General features: G+C 48.6%; 1 protein-coding gene across 2 annotated transcripts in view; it reads right to left on the bottom strand.

Annotated features, from left to right (window-relative positions):
* Positions 1–23,367, bottom strand: part of LOC138349817 (brahma-associated protein of 60 kDa-like) — a 172,644-nt gene that overhangs the window by 47,341 nt on the left and 101,936 nt on the right. For both annotated transcript variants that reach the window (XM_069315593.1, XM_069315594.1), the window contains exons 7-8: positions 15,714–15,935; positions 3,933–4,100 (exon numbers count right to left, since the gene is read on the bottom strand). In XM_069315593.1, the coding sequence (XP_069171694.1) occupies positions 3,933–4,100; positions 15,714–15,935 (390 nt within the window). The remainder of the gene's footprint in view (positions 1–3,932; positions 4,101–15,713; positions 15,936–23,367) is intronic.

Here is a 23,367-nt window from a genome sequence, read left to right as displayed (position 1 = left end):
TTGAGGGAGGCAGGGAGTGGTGGTGTTGAGGCAGGGAGTGGTGGTGGTGGTGTTGAGGGAGGCAGGGAGAGGGGTGGTGTTGAGGGAGGCAGGGAGAGTGGTAGTGGTGTTGAGGGAGGCAGGGAGAGTGGTGGTGGTGTTGAGGGAGGCAGGGAGAGTGGTGGTGGTATTGAGGGAGGCAGGGAGAGTGGTGGTGGTGGTGTTGAGGGAGGCAGGGAGAGTGGTGGTGGTATTGAGGGAGGCAGGGAGAGTGGTGGTGGTGTTGAGGGAGGCAGGGAGAGTGGTGGTGGTGTTGAGGGAGGCAGGGAGAGTGGTGGTGGTGTTGAGGGAGGCAGGGAGAGTGGTGGTGGTGTTGAGGGAGGCAGGGAGAGTGGTGGTGGTGTTGAGGGGGGCATGGAGGGTGGTGGTGGTGTTGAGGGAGGCAGGGAGAGTGGTGGTGGTGTTGAGGGAGGCAGGGAGAGTGGTAGTGGTATTGAGGGAGACAGGGAGAGTGGTGGTGGTGTTGAGGGAGGCAGGGAGAGTGGTGGTGGTGTTGAGGGAGGCAGGGAGAGTGGTGGTGGTGTTGAGGGAGACAGGGAGAGTGGTGGTGGTGTTGAGGGAGGCAGGGAGAGTGGTGGTGGTGTTGAGGGAGGCAGGGAGTGGTGGTGTTGAGGCAGGGAGAGTGGTGGTGGTGTTGAGGGAGGCAGGGAGTGGTGGTGTTGAGGCAGGGAGAGTGGTGGTGGTGTTGAGGGAGGCAGGGAGAGTGGTGGTGGTGTTGAGGGAGGCAGGGAGAGTGGTGGTGGTGTTGAGGTAGGCAGGGAGAGTGGTGGTGGTGTTGAGGCAGGCAGGGAGAGTGATGGTGGTGTTGAGGGAGGCAGGGAGAGTGATGGTGGTGTTGAGGGAGGCAGGGAGAGTGGTGGTGGTGGTGTTGAGGGAGGCAGGGAGAGTGGTGGTGGTATTGAGGGAGCCAGGGAGAGTGGTGGTGGTGTTGAGGGAGGCAGGGAGAGTGGTGGTGGTGTTGAGGGAGGCAGGGAGAGTGGTGGTGGTGTTGAGGGAGGCAGGGAGAGTGGTGGTGGTGTTGAGGGAGGCAGGGAGAGGGGTGGTGGTGTTGAGGGAGGCAGGGAGAGGGGTGGTGGTGTTGAGGGAGGCAGGGAGAGTGGTGGTGGTGGTGTTGAGGGAGGCAGGGAGAGTGGTGGTGGTGTTGAGGCAGGCAGGGAGAGTGGTGGTGGTGTTGAGGGAGGCAGGGAGAGTGGTGGTGGTGTTGAGGGAGGCAGGGAGAGTGGTGGTGGTGTTGAGGGAGGCAGGGAGAGTGGTGGTGGTGGTGAGGGAGGCAGGGAGAGTGGTGGTGGTGTTGAGGGAGGCAGGGAGAGGGGTGGTGGTGTTGAGGGAGGCAGGGAGAGTGGTGGTGGTAAGGAAGGCGGAGGGCAGAATTGCTGACCAAGGCGATGTTGCCAAACCTCTCACCATACTGTATTAAAATTTTTAATCTTAGTTGTAAAATATTTATGCCAAAATATGTTAATTTTCGTATATTACTTTACATTATTAATCATTAACATGTTTTATAGTTTCCTATTTATTAATTAAACAAATATAGTTTTATTTATAAATTATGCACAGATGGCATCTGCGAACAGACGCTGACAGATGTCCAGGTAGCCTAACCTCGACCCCGTTATAGTAGCTCCCTCAACCCCGTTTGTAGCTCCTTCCTCCATGGCCTGCTGTTCTTATGTTATGAGGAAGGCAGTGAGGGAGGAATGGAAGACATTAAGGGAGGAATGGAAGACATTGACGAAGGGATGGAAGACATTGACGAAGGGATGGAAGACATTGAGGGAGAGGATGGAAGACATTGAAGGAGGGATGGAAGACATTGAAGGAGGGATGGAAGACATTGAGGGAGGGGATACCTGGTTGATACCTGGTTGATGGGGTTCTGGGAGTTCTTCTACTCCCCAAGCCCGGCCCGAGGCCAGGCTTGACTTGTGAGAGTTTGGTCCACTAGGCTGTTGCTTGGAGCGGCCCGCAGGCCCACATACCCACCACAGCCCAGTTGGTCCGGCACTCCTTGGAGGAATAAATCTAGTTTCCTCTTGAAGATGTCCACGGTTGTTCCGGCAATATTTCTGATGCTCGCTGGTAGGACGTTGAACAACCGCGGACCTCTGATGTTTATACAGTGTTCTCTGATTGTGCCTATGGCACCTCTGCTCTTCACTGGTTCTATTCTGCATTTTCTTCCATATCGTTATCGGGATGGAAGACATTGAGGGAGGAATGGAAGACATTGAGGAAGGGATGGAAGACATTGAGGAAGGGATGGAAGACATTGAGGGAGGGATGGAAGACAGTGAGGGAGGAATGGAAGACATTGAGGAAGGGATGGAAGATATTGAGGAAGGGATGGAAGACATTGAGGGAGGAATGGAAGACAGTGAGGGAGGGGATAGAAGACATTGAGGGAGGGGATAGAAGACATTGAGGGAGGGGATAGAAGACATTGAGGAAGGAATGGAAGACATTGAGGGAGGGGATAGAAGACATTGAGGGAGGGGATAGAAGACATTGAGGAAGGAATGGAAGACATTGAGGAAGGAATGGAAGACATTGAGGGAGGGGATAGAAGACATTTGGAGGGAGGGAGGTATTTGATTAATATGGTTTACTTGTTGTGTGGTCCACCTGTCTACTTGTGTGATCCAACTTGTCATGTGAAGGAATTATTAATTGTAACCTGTGATAGAATGGGAACTAAAACATTAACTAATTTGGAACGCAATTACACAATGAACTTTATTTAATTTTAGTTATACAGTATAAAGTATATCCGAACCTGAATGTTACTTGAAAAATTACTGACATCCTAACTTCGGAAATACCGGAGCTCCGGAAATAACGACCAGGGTACAGCCCCATATAAGCCATTAAATTGAGTGGATACTGTATATAAATGTATCACACTACACACTATCGAATAATATTACCGCAAAAAAAAAAGAAGAAAAATCAATCAGAGTCATTGAAATAATTAGGTAATTATCTCTTTGTGGCCTCTCCTGTCTGACAGCTGGGGCTGAGCAGACCGCCTCGGATGCACGCTGAGTCAGCGCCTCTTTTTTGCCAGACTTCCCCGCCCTATAGCGGGCAAAATATTACACTTACGATTTTTTTTATTAATTTTTTCCATGATCAGAGAACACAAATTAACAGGTTTAGATTTTTTTTTTTTTGTTATGCGCCTGTGGGTGACAATGGCCAAATAGCCCTTAGCAACACAAGGGTTAAACATACTCCCAATACATAAGAAATATTGCCAGAACAAACGTGGACACCTTGAAGAAAAAACGAGATAGATTTTTTCAAGAAGTGCCGGACCAACTGGGCTGTAGTGGATATGTGGGCCTGGAGGCCACTTCAAGCACCAGCCTGTTGGATCAAACTCTCACAAATCAAGCCTGGTTCTAGGACGGACTTTGGGAGTAGACGAACTCGCAGAACCCCATCCAGGTCCAATCCAGGTAGCCTTATATTCCTCTTACCTTTAAATTCATTAATACACACTTTTTTTTCGGTCAATCATCCTCCATTTGTTCAACATAACCAAAGCATCTTAGTTTGCTCTTCATAATTCAGTGATTTATAACTCTTGAACTCCACCTCTCTTCATGGCACTTCTGTTTCTTAATTTATCTATTTTCCTAACACCCAACATACTGTTCAGTTTGCTCATTTCTACAGCCCTATTCATTGATTTTTCCCATCCATACTACACCATGACCCTGCCATCCATACACATGGGTCAAAACTAGTACTCCTACATGCAGTCCTCTAACTGCTGATAGAAGCACCCTTTTCAATATACAAATCTTGATTCATCCCCACTTGTCAATACTGCATAAAGCTACAGTTAATCAGATTCAACAATTTTCTTAATTCTCCTAAATATTTACCTTGAGGTTATCATCCACTTCAACATCTATATCATAGCAAGAAGTTTTCTTTTGATCTGCCCCCTCAACAGAGATAGTATGATTGATGATAATAGGATCTGGAGGAAACAGTAGCTGGTTCAGTCGTCCAGGAATTTCAGCAAACTTCATGCGAGGGACACCAAAGATCTGAAAGGCATTAACACAAATATAACCAAGATACTTTACTAATGGAAGGTTATAAATATAAGAAAACAATGAACAATATTATAGAAGCTACCATTTTATACAGCAGCAGGTAACAAAATTTAAACACATAAATACTTGTAATTACCTAAGTATAGTAGACAAAATAGGCACAGTTGCACAAGAATATGTCACACGTCACATATCACTAAGGAGAAAAAGATGCAAACCGGAACGAGAACAGCATTCCCTCTATATGCGACAAAAACTAATTGCAGAACATCTCAAACGCCCAACTCTATCCCAAGAACGACAAAGAAGGCTATGGAGAGAAATAGAAATGATTGGGCTTAGGTTGCGAGAATCATACAATGTCCAAGAGAGAGAGAAAGAGCGCAAAAGGCCATAAGTGAAATAGAGACGAATCCAAAATACTTTTTTCTCCTATGCGAAATGTAGAACTAAATTTACATCTTTAAGTGGGGCCCTGTACATGGGTAAGAGAGTCTTCACTAACGACAGCAAAAAATAAGTGAAATACTGAGGCTACAGCAAAGAAATAAGTGAAATACTGAGGCTACAGCAAAGAAATAAGTGAAATACTGAGGCTACAGCAAAGAAATAAGTGAAATACTAAGGCTACAGCAAAAAAATAAGTGAAATACTGAGGTTACAGTATGATTCTGTTTATGGCGAACCACTGAAGACATTGATGATCAATGCTCCAAACGAATTCTTTATGAATGTGATAACACCATCGAACCACATACCAGATGTTACCCTGACCCAACTCGATTTTGAAGTAGCCATAGGCAGCATGCCCATGCACTCTGCACCAGGCCCAGACTCCTGGAATTTTATATTCATCTAGAATTGCAAAAAAAAAAAACAGCGTTGAATGTAATGAAACGCCATTTTCTGGGTGAAACCTGGAGGCTCCCTAGAGCTATCCAGGCTGATATGAATATCATTAGACTTTGGCATCAGTCAGTGTGGATGGAGTTCTAGGCCTACCGGGACCACGAGCTAGAACCTGGTTCCCTCAGAGAGGCACGAGGGGCATTGGCCTATAGAAATGTACAAGAGATTTGGAGCATTCTATGTCTGCCATCGACAGGGCCAGGCACCTAGAAAAGTAAGTGCCTCAAAACAAACCCCTATTCTGGTTAAAACGACAAAAATAGACAAACAAGTGGGCAGAATTCGCCAAAAGAAAACGAGCAAGCGAGCATGACGTCACACGAGCCGCGCTGTATGTCTGCGCAGCTTCCCCTTCCCCAGGAGGGGAAAAGAGCCCCAGACCCACAATGCCGGAGATCCAACCACCAGTTCGAGGCTGGATGTCAAAACACACGAAAAATCGCTGACCAGGGGAAGGGGGGTTGCCGGGGAGCCACTGGGTGTAGCCCAGAAAATGGCGTTTCATTACACTTAACGCTGGTTTTCTGGGAGAAGCCCCCTTCTCACCCCAGAAAACACTGGTTTTTCTCAGGGGGGGCCCCTTCTTTGGTGATGTAGCTCCTCAGAGCTACATCACCAAAGACAAAAACTAGAAGGACTTACCCGGGAGGCGGTCGATGCTTGCACCACAACTCAAAGTTGAGACAAGGGCTGCAACTGCCGACCCAAAGCGACACAGGCCCGACAAGGACCAGGAACATTTACAAGGTAGCTTGAAGCCAGGACCCTGTTCAACCGCTAAAAACCCCATGCCCGAATGTCAGCCCAAGACATGTTACTGAAGATGGCAGCAAGTGCAGCAAACTTGCGAATGTCATGGGCACAGGGATAGACCTCAGGCTGGTTGAACCAAATAACCCTGAGGACAACCTAAAAGACCCAAACCCGGGAACAGGGAAGAACGGAAACCGGATCAACCCAAAGTGCGTCCCCGGCCACCGAGGCCTGTGGCACGCAAATAACGGGGGAAGAGTCGCAACTGTAGTAACCCACCGGGGAGCCGGTGGCTGAGCGGACAGCACGCTGGACACGTGATAGTGTGGCCCCGGGTTCGATCCCGGGCGCCGGCGAGAAACGCTGGGCAGAGTTTCTTTCACCCTATGCCCCTGTTACCCTAGCAGTAAATAGGTACCTGGGAGTTAGTAGTTGTCATGGGCTGCTTCCTGGGGTGTATGTGTGTGGTGTGGAAAAAAAATAGTAGTAATAGTAGTAGTAATAGAAACAGTTGATTACAGTTGAGAGGCGGGCCAAAAGAGCAGAACTCAACTCCCGCAAGCACAACTAGGTGAATACAACTAGATGAATAAAGTTAGGATGGAATGTTAGCTAGAGACTCACTACAATACTAAACATATGATGAGTGGAAGTACATGTAGTATTCAGACTGTGATCACACATTGAGGTAAGGTCAAGGGATTAAGACCACAGCTGCTTGCCCAACAATGATTCCTGTGAAGAGGACAAAAGGTGACCTCAGGCTTCTAGGAACAAGGTGACCGACGGTTAATCGGATTATACCTTTCTTGAGAGGCGGGGTGAAATGTCTGAGGCTATGGCTGGCTGTAGGCATTCTGGTTGTAGGAGTAGAACTGGCAAGTCCTCCTGATCTCGTCTGTGGAAGCAACGAATTGGAACAGACAACTATGTGGGAGCCTGATGTGATCATGTTGGCCAAGTCCAGTCTGCAGTATGTGAGTATTGAATGTAAGACTAACTGTGGGAGTAATGTTGTGGTAATCATTCAGTATTTAGGGACTTAGGCGAAAGTTACAAGTGTAGGTGGTGACCGGGGAGGTCAAGTGGATTATGGGTATTGGAAGTTGATTTAACCAGATAGAGTATGTTAATATGTTATTCCTTATCAGAGTCTCGTTTATGTTATTAATTGGGAAAACCTGACAGCCTTTAACACTTCCGCTCGGTAACGAGCGGAAGTGTTAAAGGCTGAGATCATTCGAGATCTCGTTCGAGATCGTCCTGAGATCTTTAAAGGCTGAGATCGAGATCGTTCTTTTACTCGGGGGTAGTCCGGTAACGACGCAGCATTGGGTCGTTTCCGGCGGCAAATTGGCGGCGGCTTCGGGAGAGGCACGCCGAGGTTTTGGACATTATATGCATATACACCTGTAGGGAATTTCATTGCAAATATATTGATACCAAAATGAAAGACCTAGGACCAGAAGTGGGGTAATAAAGTTGAAAAGAGTATACCCATTTTATTGCTCTTTATTAGCGCTCACTGCGGTACCGCACCGTCACGTTCTCTGTTTACTATGGGTGGGCCGCCGGGCTTTTGGATTTTATGTTTGCATATACTCCTGTAGGGAATTCTATTGCGAACACAATGACACAAAAATGAAAGATCAAAGACGAGAATTGAGATATCCAAAGTGAAGATAGTGTACACATTTTATTGCTCTTGCGCGCTCCCGGGTAACACGCTCTCACTTTCTCACTTGGTTTTTGGCTTTATATGCATTTAGTCCTGTAGAGTTCTATTGCGAACACATTGATACCAAATTGAAAAACCTAGTACGAGAATTGAGATGACAAAGTCAAAGAGAGTATACACATTTCGGTATGAAAGCGCGCTCTATGCCAATGAGAGGCACCTTGGGGTGGTGCAGCGCTCTATTGCAATGAGAGGCACCTTGGGGTGGTGCAGCGCTCTCTTTCTGGTAACTTTCATCTTGTCGGCGGGTGGAGTGCGCCGCTGTTTTTGACATTATATGCATATACTCCTGTTGGGAATTCTATTGCGAGCACACTGATGCCAAAATGAAAGACCTAGGACAAGAATTGAGGTGACCAAAGTGAAAGGAGTGTACACATTTTATCGGTCTTGCACGCTCCCGGGTAACACGCTCTCACTTTCTCTATTTGTTGCGGATGGTACACTGGGCATTTGGACTTAATATGCCTTAAGTCCTGTAGAGAATTCTATTGCGAACACAATGATACCAAATTGAAAAACCTAGGACGAGAATTGAGGTAACAAAGTTGAAAAGATTATACACTTTTCAGAATTACCGCACGCTCCCACAGAATGCCCAAACCTACCCAGGGTAGTGCGGTGCATGCGCGCTCAGAGCATCAGTGTTAATTACCTTCCTTATGTCCTCTCATTGTGTTCCTGTACAAACCTAGTGGTACGCCTCAAGGGTTGACAGGGGTTCTAGGAGTTCTTCTACTCCCCAAGCTCGACCTGAGGTCAGGCTTGACTTGTGAGAGTTTGGTCTACTAGGCTGTTGCTTGGAGCGGCCCGCAGGCCCACATATCCACCACAGCCCAGTTGGTCCAGCACTCCTTGGAGGAAACAATCTAGTTTCTCTTGAAGATGTCCATGGTTTTTCCAGCAATATTTCTTATGCTCGTAGAGGGTGTGGTGTGGAAAAGTACACGGCGATAGTAACAGTTTCACCGTGTACTTACTAACGGTGATAGTAAGTGTTATGTGTTGTGTAATCCATGTGTTCGGAATGAACCGAGGTTCAGCGTAACGACACAACCGGACACAACACATGTTGCACCCCCGGCCTGAACAACCAAGCATCAACAACCTAAGGGCCACTCCGGAAAGCAGCAGTCTCATTCTTCACCAGAAAAGAAGGAGATGGCTGCAAATGAACAAACCTACTATCACCACGACCAAAAGAGCAGAAGCCCCCACGCCGAAGAGCATGAAGCTCCCCGACCCGATCTCCAGAGGCCAATGCCAACAAGAAAAGAGCTTTAGAAAAATAATCCTGAACCGAAGGGGCCCACAACAAAACGAGAAGACAAATACAAAAGCACCGTGTCCAAACACCAGGACAGCTCAGGCAACACATGAGCAGGCCAAGAGTAAAACAACGTCCGAGACTGCTTGTGAAACAGTGCAGAAGTAACATCTATACCGAAAGCAAGCTGCAGCAGGTTCGCTAACGCCACACGATACGATATGAGGCGATAGTATTCAGCATCAGATGATGGTCTTGAGACCGCCACGAGAGAAAGGACAAAACAACCTTAACCGAAAGTGAAGTACAAAAAATGGAAGGACTGCTAGGAAACTGCATACTGCCGCCATGACGAAGCCTGCAGGTGCGACACCATCAAAGAAGCCACCTGATCAATATAACAGATGGTGATAGACTCGAGTCAATAACACAAGACACGAAGACTCGAGGAGAAGATCAAACCAGTCTCAAACAGACTGGACCGATCTGCTGAAAGAGGCGGAGTCGCGGGAAAACCACCGGATTCGGACACCGAGCAAGCAGCGCCTGAAACTAAGGCTGGGTCAGCCACCATGGGGGCCCAAGAGGACTACTTTCCCCTGGTAAGTCTCCAAGCGAGCTAGGACCTGGAGCAACAGCAGAACCGGGACAAAGAGGTACAGGGAACCCCACCTCGACCAATCCTGCCGAAAGGCATCGATCCCATAGGCCTCGCCGACGGGAAAGGGCGTCACATATATCGGAAGACACCTCAACCATGCCAACATGAAGAGGTCCACCCCCGGGCTGCCGAACATCTGGCAGAGCCAACTGAACTAGTCGAGTAAGGCATGTAAACATGCGAGGACCCAGATTAAACCTGAATGGGAGACAACGAAAGTGGTAACCATGACACCCCACAACAATACCGAGCAAGTCCCTGAACCCCAGGTGACTAGAGACGTGCCAATACGAGTCCTTGAGGTCCAGGGACACCATCCAAGCATCCTGCTCCAACAGAAGCCGGACCGTGGACAGTGGTCATCCGAAAGGAGGGGCAAGAAACCCAGGGGTTCAGACGGGACAAGTCCAGAATGAACAGCAGGTCCGCACAGTCCTGTTTCGGAACCGGAAACAGGCAGAAAACCCGTCTGAGGGACGTCATTGTTTCGACCACACCTCAAGCGCACCCACACCTAGATGATCCGACAGAACGCAGGAAAAGAGGCCTTTCCCACCAGCCCCGAACCCCCCGAAGGAGGAGGGGACATTGTAGGCCCTTGGAAACGACCCAAAAAGCCCACTAATCCTGAGACTAGGTGTGAGCGAACAGCGCAAGCCTTCCCCCCATCGCACCGTCAATGGGGCGAACCAAGAAAGGGCCAACACCCCTTACGAGAACCCAACCTGCGCACAAAGCAATCATGGCGCCGACCAGACGCAGACGGTTCCGAAGGAAACACTGGCTCTGAAACTGATACCTGTGGCCCACCTCAACAAGCGGAACCCCAAACCCAGGCACGACAAAGAAGGAGAAAACCCTCTGGGTCCCCCGGAGAACCAACAAGTCGGACATTGGAAGACAGCTAGAAGAAGCAGCCTGCAGATACTCCACCGAAGAGTATGCAAACAGCAAGGGACAAAAGGGCGAAGACAATCTAAGAGCCAGGGCTCAAGCAGATTCCAAAGAGGAAGCGAGCACAACCTGCCGACACGAGAGACGTGCAGTGAAAAACCGTGACACTGCATCCCGCAGGATCGGCGCAAACGGCTTCAGAAGTGCAGACAATGCACGAGCAGCCAAGACCAAGGTACCAGACCCGGGAACGGCCTCAAGCATCTCAACATCCTCCCCAAGCAACTCCGAAGACAGCTCCAGGAGGGAAAAGAAAAGCAAGACCGAAGCAAACAAGCCACGAGTACATAAGTCCTCAACCACAAGTGAAGCCGAAAGGGTGGGGAACCTGCACAGGAAGCTTAACCGCGCCCACTTCCAGCAGAAGGGCAGGAGCAAACAAGCACTCATTAAGGTTTTTCCCCAGGGAAAACCTGGATCACCATCAATGCCTCGCACCACTCAAATGTGCTGGGATGACAGATAACACTACAAGCATCCAACGACGACGGCAATGGGCAGTCCGCAAGCCAGGACAACACTGGATCAAAGCGATCCATTATAGAAGCATAGTCCGGGTCGCGCAGGAGGTAAGCTGCAATAGCCGCCTGCACCTTAGTAGGCGAGACGCGGGAAGCCGAAAACCTCTGGAAGGACAAAACCCAAGAACCTGCAGGGACACGGAACCCAACCCGGGGAGGAGCTGAACCCAAATCCAACTCGTACGCAGAGGGGAGGAAAAGAAAAACCCCACTCCTTGTAACAGAAAGCCCTGCTCTGAAGGTTTGAAAACCCAGGCGGGGGTCCAATGGGGCCCACGGCCCCCAAGTCGGCTCCTTCTCAACCCCGGGAATCTCCACGTCAGGGCCCAGGGATGAGCTTTCCTCCAAAGCCCCGGCCTCACAAGAAAAAAAACGGGGCAGCTGTAAAAGTGGGAAGATAAGAGACCCACTGGTCAGACCCCAACGCTACGGCTGGAGGAAGACACTCGAATGCCTCCGTCACCTCCCCAGAAGGGGCAACCCTTGAAACTGCCCAAGTTTCAGAAACCTCTAAACCCTGCCCCGACTCCGAAGCCCTCAGATGCTTCGGAGTCGCAAGCAATTCAGAAGAACCACAGCAGTTGAAGAACGTAGGGGCGCGGACTGAACCAAGGCTGGAGCGACCAGCCCCAAGTCCGGGCCCCCTATAAGCAAAGCAGGGCAGCCTCGGGACATCCGGGAAAGCAACCAACCGAGAACGTTGCAGCAACCTATACCTAGCATGCAACACCTGAGCCGCCTGCACCCGAAGAACATCACTAGTAGATTGGCTGAATTGAGTCACATACAAGCAACAATACTCGCAGGACTCCGGGTCGAAAGTGTAACCGACCCAACAGGCAGCATGACGGAGCATTGCCCTGAGACAAGGTGACAGAGCAACCCTCAAACTCGCACAAGGCGAGAGGAGACCCAGGGTCACATCCACTGGACCCTGTGCGCCCCCGCGGGGATTCCCAGGGCCCCTAGACTGGTACCGCTAAAGGTAAGCCCAGGCGGGGTACTGCTAACCGGTGCCCAAGTCTACCAAACAAACAGCTAGAGCTGAATCTCCGGGACGTATCCACTCACGGGAGCGATGCAGGGGGTACCACCAAACACAGGTCAAAACTCTAGCATAACAGGGGCAAGGGATACAAAGGCAGCCCAGACCCCCCCCAACCAGGCAAAACTAAAACAAAAAGAAAAACCCTGCAAGAGGATAATGTACGCAGGAGGAACAGAGCCGGCCGCTGTAATAGGTGAAAACTAGCTGCACAGTACCCCGTACCCCTACTAGGGTAAAAACTACCACCATGGTAAACAAGGGAGGGAAAACCCCGAACACATGGGGGCGGTCAACCACAAAGGTAGACCCCAAGGTGACTCGTGGAAGAGAACCCCAAGCACCAAGGGCAGTGCTTACAGGGCGCTCAGGGAAGGGAACTCAGGGCAAGGCACAGCACAACAAGATAATCTGGAGCTGGAGCCACCCAACTGAGCCACAATCACATAAGCCAAGAACTGATAGTTGGATTGCCAGCGTGGTTCAAAGGATACCTGATATACCAGGCTGTGACTCATACGTCAGGCTGCGAGCAGCCGCGTTCAACAGCCTGGTTGATCAGTCGGGCAACCAGGAGGCCTGGTCGACGACCGGGCCGCGGGGACGCTAAGCCCCGGAAGCACCTCAAGGTAAGGTAGGTAAGGTGGTGGGTCTGGAGCTTCCCCTGTCCCCTCCTGGGGAGAGGGGAGGCTGCGCAGACACGCGGCGCATCTCATGTAACGTCATGCTAATTTTCATTTGGGGGAGTTCTGTCCACTTGTTTGTCCATTTTTGTCGTTTTAACCAGAATAGGGGTTTGTTTTCAGGCACTTACCTTTCTGGGGTGTCTGGCCCAGTCAAAGGCAGACATAGAATGCTCCAAATCACATGTGCATTTCTATAGGCCATTGATCCTTGTGCCTCTCTGAGGGGGGCCAGGTTCTGGCTCGTGGTCCCCAATTGGCCTAGAACTCCATTTACACTGACTGATGCCAAAGTCTAATGATATACATATCAGCCTGGATAACTCCAGGGAACCGAAGGGGTTCCCCCCAGAAAACCAGTGTTGAGTGTAATGAAACATCATTTTCTGGGAGAGTCCTGGAGGCTCCCAGGAACTATAACGGGCTGATATGAATGCATTAGACCATGATACCTGCTTGATGGGGTTCTGGTAGTTCTTCTACTCCCCAAGCCCAGCTCAAGGTCAGGCTTGACTTGTGAGTTTGGTCTACTAGGCTGTTGCTTGGAGCGGCCCGCAGGCCCACATACCCACCACAGCCCAGTTGGTCGGCATCAGTCAATTTGATAGAATTCTTCCCTACCGGGGACCTCGAACCAGAACCTAACCCTGTCAGATAGGCTTGAGGAACAATGGCTTAAAGAATCCCCCATGTGGCTGGGAGCATTCCATGTCTGCCATCGACAGGGTTAGGCACCCAGAAAGGTAGGCGTCGCAAAACAAACTCCTAATGGTTAGAAAATTGCTACCTAAAGCGAAACTGGCACGAAGAACTTCCCCAATCTAAAACAAGCAAACAAGCATGACGTCACAACCGCTTCCGCACTGCTGTCGGCCGAGCGGACAGCACGCTGGACTTGTGATCCTGTGGTCCCGGGTTCGATCCCAGGCGCCGGCGAGAAACAATGGGCCCGACTAGGGCCCGGAACATTAACAAGGTAATGGGCAGCCAGGACCTTGTTCGACCTCCAAAATCCTTGTGCCTGAATGTCAGCCCAGGACATATTACCAAAAACGACAGCTAAAGCAGCAAATTTGCAAACATCTTGGGCATGAGGATAGACTGCAGGCTGGTTAGACCAAATAACCATGCAGATGACCTGGGAGACCCGAGCCCTGGAACAGAGAAGGGAAACCAGATCAACTCGTCCACTGAGACCGTTGTGTACAAATAACGGCAAAGACCCGCAACTGGACACAACACATGATGCACCACACAGCTGAACCAACCAAGCATCAACCACCCAAGGACCCATTCGAAAAGCCGCCCTTTTGTTCTTCACCAGAAAAGAAGAAGACGGCTACAAAAGAACAAACCAACCACCAGGACCGAAGGAGCAGAAACCCCTGCACCGAAGTAAAGCATGAAGCTACCCGACCAGACCCCCTGAGGCCAATGCCAACAAGAAAAGAACCTTGTCTAAACAATCCCAACCTGAAGGGGGCCACCACAAACCGAGGGCAGAGAAAAGAGAGCACCCGGTCCAACAACCAGGGCGGCTCAGGCGGCACATGAGCCGGCCAGAGGTAAAACAACACATGAGATAGCTTGCAAAACGGAACAGAAGTGACATCAAACCCCAAACGCAATCAAAAGCAGCTCCATCAGCACCGCACGATACGAGGCGATGGTATTCAGTATAAGATGATGTCCTGAAACAGCCAAGCGAGAAAGGAAAAAAACAACCCAATCCAAAACTGAAGACAAGCTACAAAGACAAAAAGTGATGAAAGGACCACTAGGGGACTTCATACTGTCCCCGAGACGAAACACGCAGGTGGGATACCATCAACATAACCACCTGATCACCATACAAGTGGTGATAAACCCCGCATCAGAAAGACCAGACACGAAGATGGGCCTTTCAGCCAATCTGCTGAAAGAGGCAGAACAGCTGGAAAACCCCTAGGGTTTGGACACCGAGCAAGCAGCGCCTGAAACTAAGGCAGGGCCGGCCACCAAGGGGCTAACAGGACTACCCTGGTAAGGCTCCAAGCAACCCAGGACCTGGAGCAACAGCAGAACCAGGGGAAAAAAGGACAGGTAACACCACCTCAACCAGTCCTGCTAAAAGGAATCTACCCCAATGGTCTCGCAGTCTGTGAAGGGCGCCACATATACCGGGAGATGCCTCGACCATGCTGACACGAAGAGGTCCACCCCCAGGCGCCTGTACGTCCGGAAGAGCTAACTGAACGAGACAGCGTCTACCGTCCATTCCATGGACAGGGGAATGAACCAAGAGGCCATCCGCCAGGACGCTGAACACACCCCTGGATATAAACTGCCAGGAGAGTCAAATACTGAAAACTCAGCAGACGAGTCACCCCGAAGCAAACACCCCCAAAGATGCAAGGATTGTAGCGAACCCCTTTGGTTCAGGTAATGAACCTGAGTAGTCCGCATGCTCACCTGAGACATAGGTAACATCCAAAAGGAGCAGCAAAAGACACAGGGGTTCTGATGAAACAAATCCAGAATGAACCTCAGATTTGTTTCGGGACTGGAAACAGGCGGGAAATCCACCCGAGGGATGAAGACGTTCCGACCAAGCCCAAGTGCACCCACTCCAAGATGACCTGACAGAGCGCAGGGAAAGAGGCCTGCCCCGCAAACTCTGAACCCTCCGAAGGAGGAGGGCCACGTCCCAAATTTGCACAGAAAAATAACAACATACTGGAGTGAACAATGAGTGAACTCCCCAAAGGCACCATTAGAGAGCACTGTGTGTACATCTGAGGTCCACAGTTGTTGAATATCCTCCCAGCAGGTATAAGAAATATTGCTCGAACAAAAGTGGATGTCTTCAAGAAAAAAATGGACAGTTTTCTGCAAGACATGCCAGACCAACTGGGATGTAGTGGATATGTGGGCCTGTGAGATGCTCCAAGCAGCAGCCTGTTGGACCAAGATCACAAGTCTAACTCAGCGCCAGGCTGGGCTTGGAGAGTAGAACTCCCAGCATCTCATCCAGGTACAACACAGGTACATTAACAGCACACATTTGGCATCAGGAAAAATTCTCAAGACTAACCTGTTCCAGATACTTGTCACAATTGATGTATTCTCTCTCATGACTGTCTTGCAACTTGTGAGTTTTAATATACTGCCAGAGTGCTGTAATGATAACAGGGCGTGTCTGTGTGTGCACTCCCAAAAGGCGAGCTAGACGTGGATCCAACTTGAACTGATGTGGCTGATAATCCAGCAAAAGCAGGATGGTGCACCGGACATTTTTATCTCCAGGTCGCTTTACCTGTTGGGGAAAGATTGTTGAAAATATATGATATATGAATAACACAGCATTAAGCAAAATTGATATATATGATCAATGTTTACAGAAAATGTTCTCACTATGTTCCAATTACCAAACTTAACTGCAATATTACTAAATTATATGGAAAAAGAGGAGTAATATTTTACTCTAGTATTCTTTAAGGACCCATCTTCCTTCAGGAGGGTCCCTTATCCCCCACTCTTGACAGTTAGTTTTTTTTGTCTTCCTTCAGGGGAAGGGGGGGGGGAGGCCCTTATCCCCACTCTTGTTTGTTTGTTTGTTTTCTAAAAATCACCACCCTCCTCATCACTTCCAGCTTGCCCATGCCTCCCTGAAGGCTAACAACTCTATTGTTATCTTTCCTTCCAACAAAGGCAATTCAGTGGTTGTCCTGGACCATGTGGACTACCACCAGACGACTGAGGTTTTGCTCTCTGACTCCCGCACATATGCTCGTCTGATTTCTAACCCTTTGGATCGCCTTAGAACTAACTTCAACCACAAACTAAGACAGCTCTCTTAGTCTTTGTCCTCCTGACTTTGCTCTAATAATGTTTCTGTGTCATTTGCCCTTCTCCTCTTTATTTCTATGGTCTATTTAAGATTCAAAAACCTGGCGCTCCTCTTTGTCCTATCATTTCTTCAGGAGGCTCTGTCGGCTATCTCTTGCCTCCTGGCTTGCCAAAATTCTGACTCCTTATCTTGGTACTTTTTCTCCTGCTCACCTTCGTCACACTCAGGACTTCATAGGAAGACTGTGCCTCCAGCCTTCCTGTAAGATGCTTTGTGTTGATGTCAACTCTCTATTAACTTATGTTCCCTTTAAAGTTTTTATTCTTTCTTTCCTTTGTCAGAAGGCGACTGACTATGGGCTTTCTTTATGTCCCACTTCATACTGATGTTTTTCTCGAAATCATCAGACTATGTTGACTCCTCTTCTCTTTCAATGGAAAAGGCTTCTCTCAAACTTTCGGTGTCGCTATGGGTTCCCTCTCTCCTCCCTGGTCTTGCCAATCTCTATATGGAATACTTTGTAACTGTTTTTCTTCCCATGATCGATCGATCGCTCTCGATCGCTCTCTTTCTCTCTCTCTCTCGATCGATCGCTCGCTCTCTCTCGATCGCTCGCTCTCTCTCGATCGCTCTCTCTCTCTCTCTCGATCGCTCTCTCTCTCTCTCGATCGCTCTCTCTCTCTCGATCGCTCTCTCTCTCGATCGCTCTCTCTCTCTATCGCTCTCGATCACTCTCTCTCTCGATCGCTCTCTCGCTCTCTCTCTCGATCGCTCTCTCGCTCTCTCTCTCGATCGCTCTCTCTCTCTCGATCGCTCTCTCTCTCGATCGCTCTCTCTCTCTATCGCTCTCGATCACTCTCTCTCTCGATCGCTCTCTCGCTCTCTCTCTCGATCGCTCTCTCGCTCTCTCTCTCGATCGCTCTCTCGCTCGATCGCTCTCTCGCTCGATCGCTCTCTCTCTCTCTCTCGATCGCTCTCTCTCTCTCTCGATCGCTCTCTCTCTCTCTCTCTCGATCGCTCTCTCTCTCTCTCGATCGCTCTCTCTCTCTCTCTCTCTCGATCGCTCTCTCTCTCTCTCTCTCTCGATCGCTCTCTCTCTCTCTCTCTCTCGATCGCTCTCTCTCTCTCTCTCTCTCGATCGCTCTCTCGCTCTCTCTCTCGATCGCTCTCTCTCTCTCTCTCTCTCTCTCTCTCTCTCTCTCACTCTCTCTCTCTCTCTCTCTCTCTCTCTCTCTCTCTCTCTCTCTCTCTCTCTCTCTCTCTCTCTCTCTCTCTCTCTCTCTCTCTCTCTCTCTCTCTCTCTCTCTCTCTCTCTCTCTCTCTCTCTCTCTCTCTCTCTCTCTCTCTCTCTCTCTCTCTCTCTCTCTCTCTCTCTCTCTCTCTCTCTCTCTCTCTCTCTCTCTCTCTCTCTCTCTCTCTCTCCTCTCTCTCTCTCTCTCTCTCTCTCTCTCTCTCTCTCTCTCTCTCTCTCTCTCTCTCTCTCTCTCTCTCTCTCTCTCTCTCTCTCTCTCTCTCTCTCTCTCTCTCTCTCTCTCTCTCTCTCTCTCTCTCTCTCTCTCTCTCTCTCTCTCTCTCTCTCTCTCTCTCTCTCTCTCTCTCTCTCTCTCTCTCTCTCTCTCTCTCTCTCTCTCTCTCTCTCTCTCTCTCTCTCTCTCTCTCTCTCTCTCTCTCTCTCTCTCTCTCTCTCTCTCTCTCTCTCTCTCTCTCGCTCTCTCTCTCTCTCTCTCTCTCTCTCTCTCTCTCTCTCTCTCTCTCTCTCTCTCTCTCTCTCTCTCTCTCTCTCTCTCTCTCTCTCTCTCTCTCTCTCTCTCTCTCTCTCTCTCTCTCTCTCTCTCTCTCTCTCTCTCTCTCTCTCTCTCTCTCTCTCTCTCTCTCTCTCTCTCTCTCTCTCTCTCTCTCTCTCTCTCTCTCTCTCTCTCTCTCTCTCTCTCTCTCTCTCTCTCTCTCTCTCTCTCTCTCTCTCTCTCTCTCTCTCTCTCTCTCTCTCTCTCTCTCTCTCTCTCTCTCTCTCTCTCTCTCTCTCTCTCTCTCTCTCTCTCTCTCTCTCTCTCTCTCTCTCTCTCTCTCTCTCTCTCTCTCTCTCTCTCTCTCTCTCTCTCTCTCTCTCTCTCTCTCTCTCTCTCTCTCTCTCTCTCTCTCTCTCTCTTCTCTCTCTCTCTCTCTCTCTCTCTCTCTCTCTCTCTCTCTCTCTCTCTCTCTCTCTCTCTCTCTCTCTCTCTCTCTCTCTCTCTCTCTCTCTCTCTCTCTCTCTCTCTCTCTCTCTCTCTCTCTCTCTCTCTCTCTCTCTCTCTCTCTCTCTCTCTCTCTCTCTCTCTCTCTCTCTCTCTCTCTCTCTCTCTCTCTCTCTCTCTCTCTCTCTCTCTCTCTCTCTCTCTCTCTCTCTCTCTCTCTCTCTCTCTCTCTCTCTCTCTCTCTCTCTCTCTCTCTCTCTCTCTCTCTCTCTCTCTCTCTCTCTCTCTCTCTCTCTCTCTCTCTCTCTCTCTCTCTCTCTCTCTCTCTCTCTCTCTCTCTCTCTCTCTCTCTCTCTCTCTCTCTCTCTCTCTCTCTCTCTCTCTCTCTCTCTCTCTCTCTCTCTCTCTCTCTCTCTCTCTCTCTCTCTCTCTCTCTCTCTCTCTCTCTCTCTCTCTCGATCTCTCTCTCTCTCTCTCTCGATCTCTCTCTCTCTCTCGATCTCTCTCTCTCTCTCTCGATCTCTCTCTCTCTCTTTCGATCTCTCTCTCTCTCTTCGATCTCTCTCTCTCTCTCTCTCTCTCTCTCTCTCTCTCTCTCTCTCTCTCTCTCGATCTCTCGATCTCTCTCGATCTCTCTCGATCTCTCTCTCTCTCGATCTCTCTCTCTCTCGATCTCTCTCTCTCTCGATCTCTCTCTCTCTCTCTCTCTCTCTCTCTCTCTCTCTCTCTCTCTCTCTCTCTCTCTCTCTCTCTCTCTCTCTCTCTCTTCGATCTCTCTCTCTCTCTCTCTCTCTCTCGATCTCTTCGCTATGTTGATGACATGAACAAATCCACACGGGCCATGACGAGGATATGTGGATTTGTTCATTTGATGCATCACGTTAGTGTGATTTGTGTGTGTAATGTTGATGACATTTTTACTCTATGGCCTCATGACCCGAGTCTTTTCCAGTCTTTCTTCTCCTTTCTTAACAATCAGGCTCCTATCAATTTCAAAGTTGAATGGGAATCTAATTCCCTCCTTACTTTTCTTGATGTACTTACTACAAACTCATGCATGGTGGTATGTACATTGACTTCTTTTTCTACCATCCTCCTCCTGTTAAGAAAAGTGTTCTAGTCTATCTTCCTTCGCACTCTATGCATCAGTGACCCCTCAGTTTCATGATTGCCTTGGATATCCCTTACATTTCATCAACTGTGCCTATTCTCAAGCTAAACAATTTCTTTCATCCCAAACCTGTTTCCAACACTAGTACCACTGTGCTCTGCCTTACCTTACCTTGAGGTTACCTTAAGGTGATTCCGGGGCTTAGCGACCCCACGGCCCGGTCGTCGACCAGACCTCCTCATTGTTGGACTGGTCAACCAGGCCTCCTCGTTGTTGGACTGGTCAACCAGGCTGTTGGACGCGGCTGCTCAAAGCCTAACGTATAAATCACAGCCTGGTTGATCAGGTATCCTTTGGAGGCGTTTGTCAAATTCTCTCTTGAACACTGTGAGGGGTCGGCCAGTTATGCCCCTTATGTGTAGTGGAAGTTCGTTGAACAGCCTCAGGCCTCTGATGTTGATAGAGTTCTCCCTCAGAGTACCTATTGCAACTCTGCTTTTCAATTGGGGTATTCTGCACATCCTGCCATGCCTTCTGGTTTCATGTGATGTCATTTCTGTGTGCAGGTTTAGGACCAGTCCCTCTATTTTCCAAGTGTAAATTATTATGTATCTCTCCCGCCTGCACTCAAGAGAATACAGATTTAGGCTCTCTGGTCGGTCCCAATAGTTTAAATGTTTTAATGAGTGGATCCTAGCAGTAAAGGATCTCTGCGCACTCTCCAGGTCAGCAATTTCTCCAGCTTTGAAAGGGGCTGTCACTGTGCAGCAGTATTCCACTCTAGAGAGCACTAGCGTCTTGAAAAGTGTCATCACCGGTATAGCATCTCTGGTGTGAAAGGTTCTTGCTATCCAACCTGTCATTTTTCTTTTTAGTTGTGACGGCTACTTTACTGTGTTCTTTAAAGGAAAGATCTTCCGACATGATCATCCTTTATATCCTTTACGACACCCAAATCCTTTACATTGCCTTTTCGTTCTATGTTATGATTTGACTGCATTTTGTACGTGATTTCCGTTTTTATATTTTCAATTTTTCCGTAGCGCATGAGCTGGATCTTCGTTAAACACCATATTATTTTCAGTAGCCCATAGAAAGACCTGATTTACATCTGATTGGAGGTTTGCTGTGTCCTCTATGTTGTCTACTATCATAAAAATCCTAGTGTCATCTGCAAAGGCTGATACAGTACTATAGGCTGTGTCCTTGTCTATGTCTGATATGAGGATGAGAAAAAGTACTGGAGCAAGAACAGTACCCTGGGAGACTGAGCTCTTCACGGTTCATGGACCGGATTTGATTTTGTTGACTATTACACATTGGGTTCTATTAGTCAGGAAATTGTAGATCCATATGCCTATTTTTCTGGTAATTCCTTTTGAATGCATTTTATGTGCAATAACACCATGGTCACATTTGTCGAAGGCTTTTGCAAAATCTGTGTAAAGGACATCAACGTTTTGTTTGTCTTCCATGGCATCTAGTGCCATGTCACAGTTAGGAGGCAGGAGGAGGCACTTAACTACAGACCTGTATCACTGACAAGCATCCCCTGTAAAATACTGGAAAGAATAATTAGGCTGCGACTGGTTGCACACCTGGAGAACATTAGGTTTGTGAACAAACATCAACATGGGTTCTGGACAGGGAAATCGTGCCTAACAAACCTTCTGGAATTCTATGATAAAATAACGAGGATAAGACAGGACAGAGATGGTTGGGCAGACTGCATATTTCTGGACTGCCAAAAAGCCTTTGATACAGTACCGCACATGAGACTGCTGTTCAAGCTCGAGAGGCAGGCGGGGGTGGGGGGAAAGGTCCTAGAATGGATAAGGAACTACCTAACAGGAAGGAGCCAAAGAGTTACGGTAAGGGGCGAGAAGTCGGACTGGCGAACAGTAACAAGTGGAGTACCACAAGGATCGGTGCTGGGACCAATTCTATTTCTTGTATATGTTAACGACATGTTTACAGGCGTAGAGTCCTACATGACGATGTTTGCGGATGATGCAAAGTTGATGAGAAGAGTTGTGACAGATGAGGATTGCAGGATCCTCCAAGAGGACCTGAACAGATTGCAGAGATGGTCAGAGAAATGGCTACTAGAATTCAACACGAGCAAATGTAAAGTTATGGAAATGGGACTAGGAGATAGGAGACCAAAGGGACAGTACACAATGAAGGGGAACAGCCTACCTGTAACGACGCGTGAAAGAGACCTGGGGGTGGACGTAACACCTAATCTATCTCCTGAGGCACATATTAATAGGATAACGACAGCAGCGTACTCTACACTGGCAAAAGTTAGAACATCATTCAGAAACCTAAGTAAGGAGGCATTTAGGGCGCTTTACACTGCCTACGTAAGGCCAGTCTTAGAGTATGCCGCCTCATCATGGAGTCCCCATCTGAAGAAGCATATAATGAAACTGGAAAAGGTTCAGAGGTTTGCAACGAGACTCGTCCCAGAGCTACGAGGGATGGGGTATGAAGAGCGCCTGAGGGAACTGTGCCTTACGACACTAGAAAGAAGAAGGGAGAGGGGGGACATGATAGGAACGTATAAGATACTCAGAGGAATTGACAGAGTGGACATAGACGAAATGTTCACACGGAATAGTAACAGAATGAGAGGACATGGATGGAAGCTTGAAACTCAGATGAGTCACAGAGATGTTAGGAAGTTTTCTTTTAGCGTGAGAGTAGTGGGGAAATGGAATGCACTTCAGGAACAGGTTGTGGAAGCGAATACTATTCATAATTTTAAAACCAGGTATGATAGGGAAATAGGACAGGAGTCATTGCTGTAAACAACCGATGCTCGAAAGGCGGGATCCAAGAGTCAATGCTCAATCCTGCAGACACAACTAGGTGAGTACAACTAGGTGAGTACAGTGGTCTAGCAACTGTGATAGGCAAGAGCGCCCTGTTCTAAAACCATGTTGGCCGGGGTTATGGAGATGCTGTGATTCCATGTATTTTGTGATCTTACTTCTTAGCACTCTCTCAAAAAATTTTATAATGTGCGATGTTAGTGCTATCGTCTGTAATTTTTTGCCTCTGCCTTATTTCCTCCTTTATGGAGTGGAGCTATCTCTGCTGTTTTTATTATGTCAGGGATAATGCCAGTATCTAGGCTTTGTCTCCAAAGAATGTGAAGGGCCTGCGATAGTGGTTTTTTACAGTTCTTGATGAATATAGTTTTCCAAAAATCAGGGCCTGGTGCAGAGTGCATAGGCATACTATCTATGGCTTATTCAAAATCCAGTGGGGATAGGGTGACAACTGATATATAATTTGATGTTGGTATCATATCCATGAAAAATTCATTTGGGTTATCAATCTTCAGTGTGTTCAGTGGCTCGCTGAAACCAGTCATACTGATTCCTCAGTATTTCGCTCATTTCTTTTTTGTCATCAGTGAAAGTTCCATCTCCCTTTTGCAGGGGCCCGATACTAGTTGCGGTTTTTGATCTTGATTTTGCACAGGAGAAAACAATTTCGGATTTCTCTCTATTTCACTGATGGCCTTTTGCTCTCTTTGCCTCTCCTGGGTTTTGTATGACTCCTGTAGCTTTAGTTCAATTGTTTCTATTTCTCTACATAACCTTCT

This window comes from Procambarus clarkii, chromosome 81 (genome assembly GCF_040958095.1).
Source record: "Procambarus clarkii isolate CNS0578487 chromosome 81, FALCON_Pclarkii_2.0, whole genome shotgun sequence".
Taxonomy (NCBI): Eukaryota; Metazoa; Arthropoda; class Malacostraca; order Decapoda; family Cambaridae; genus Procambarus; species Procambarus clarkii.
This window is presented reverse-complemented; position numbering and strand designations above follow the sequence as displayed.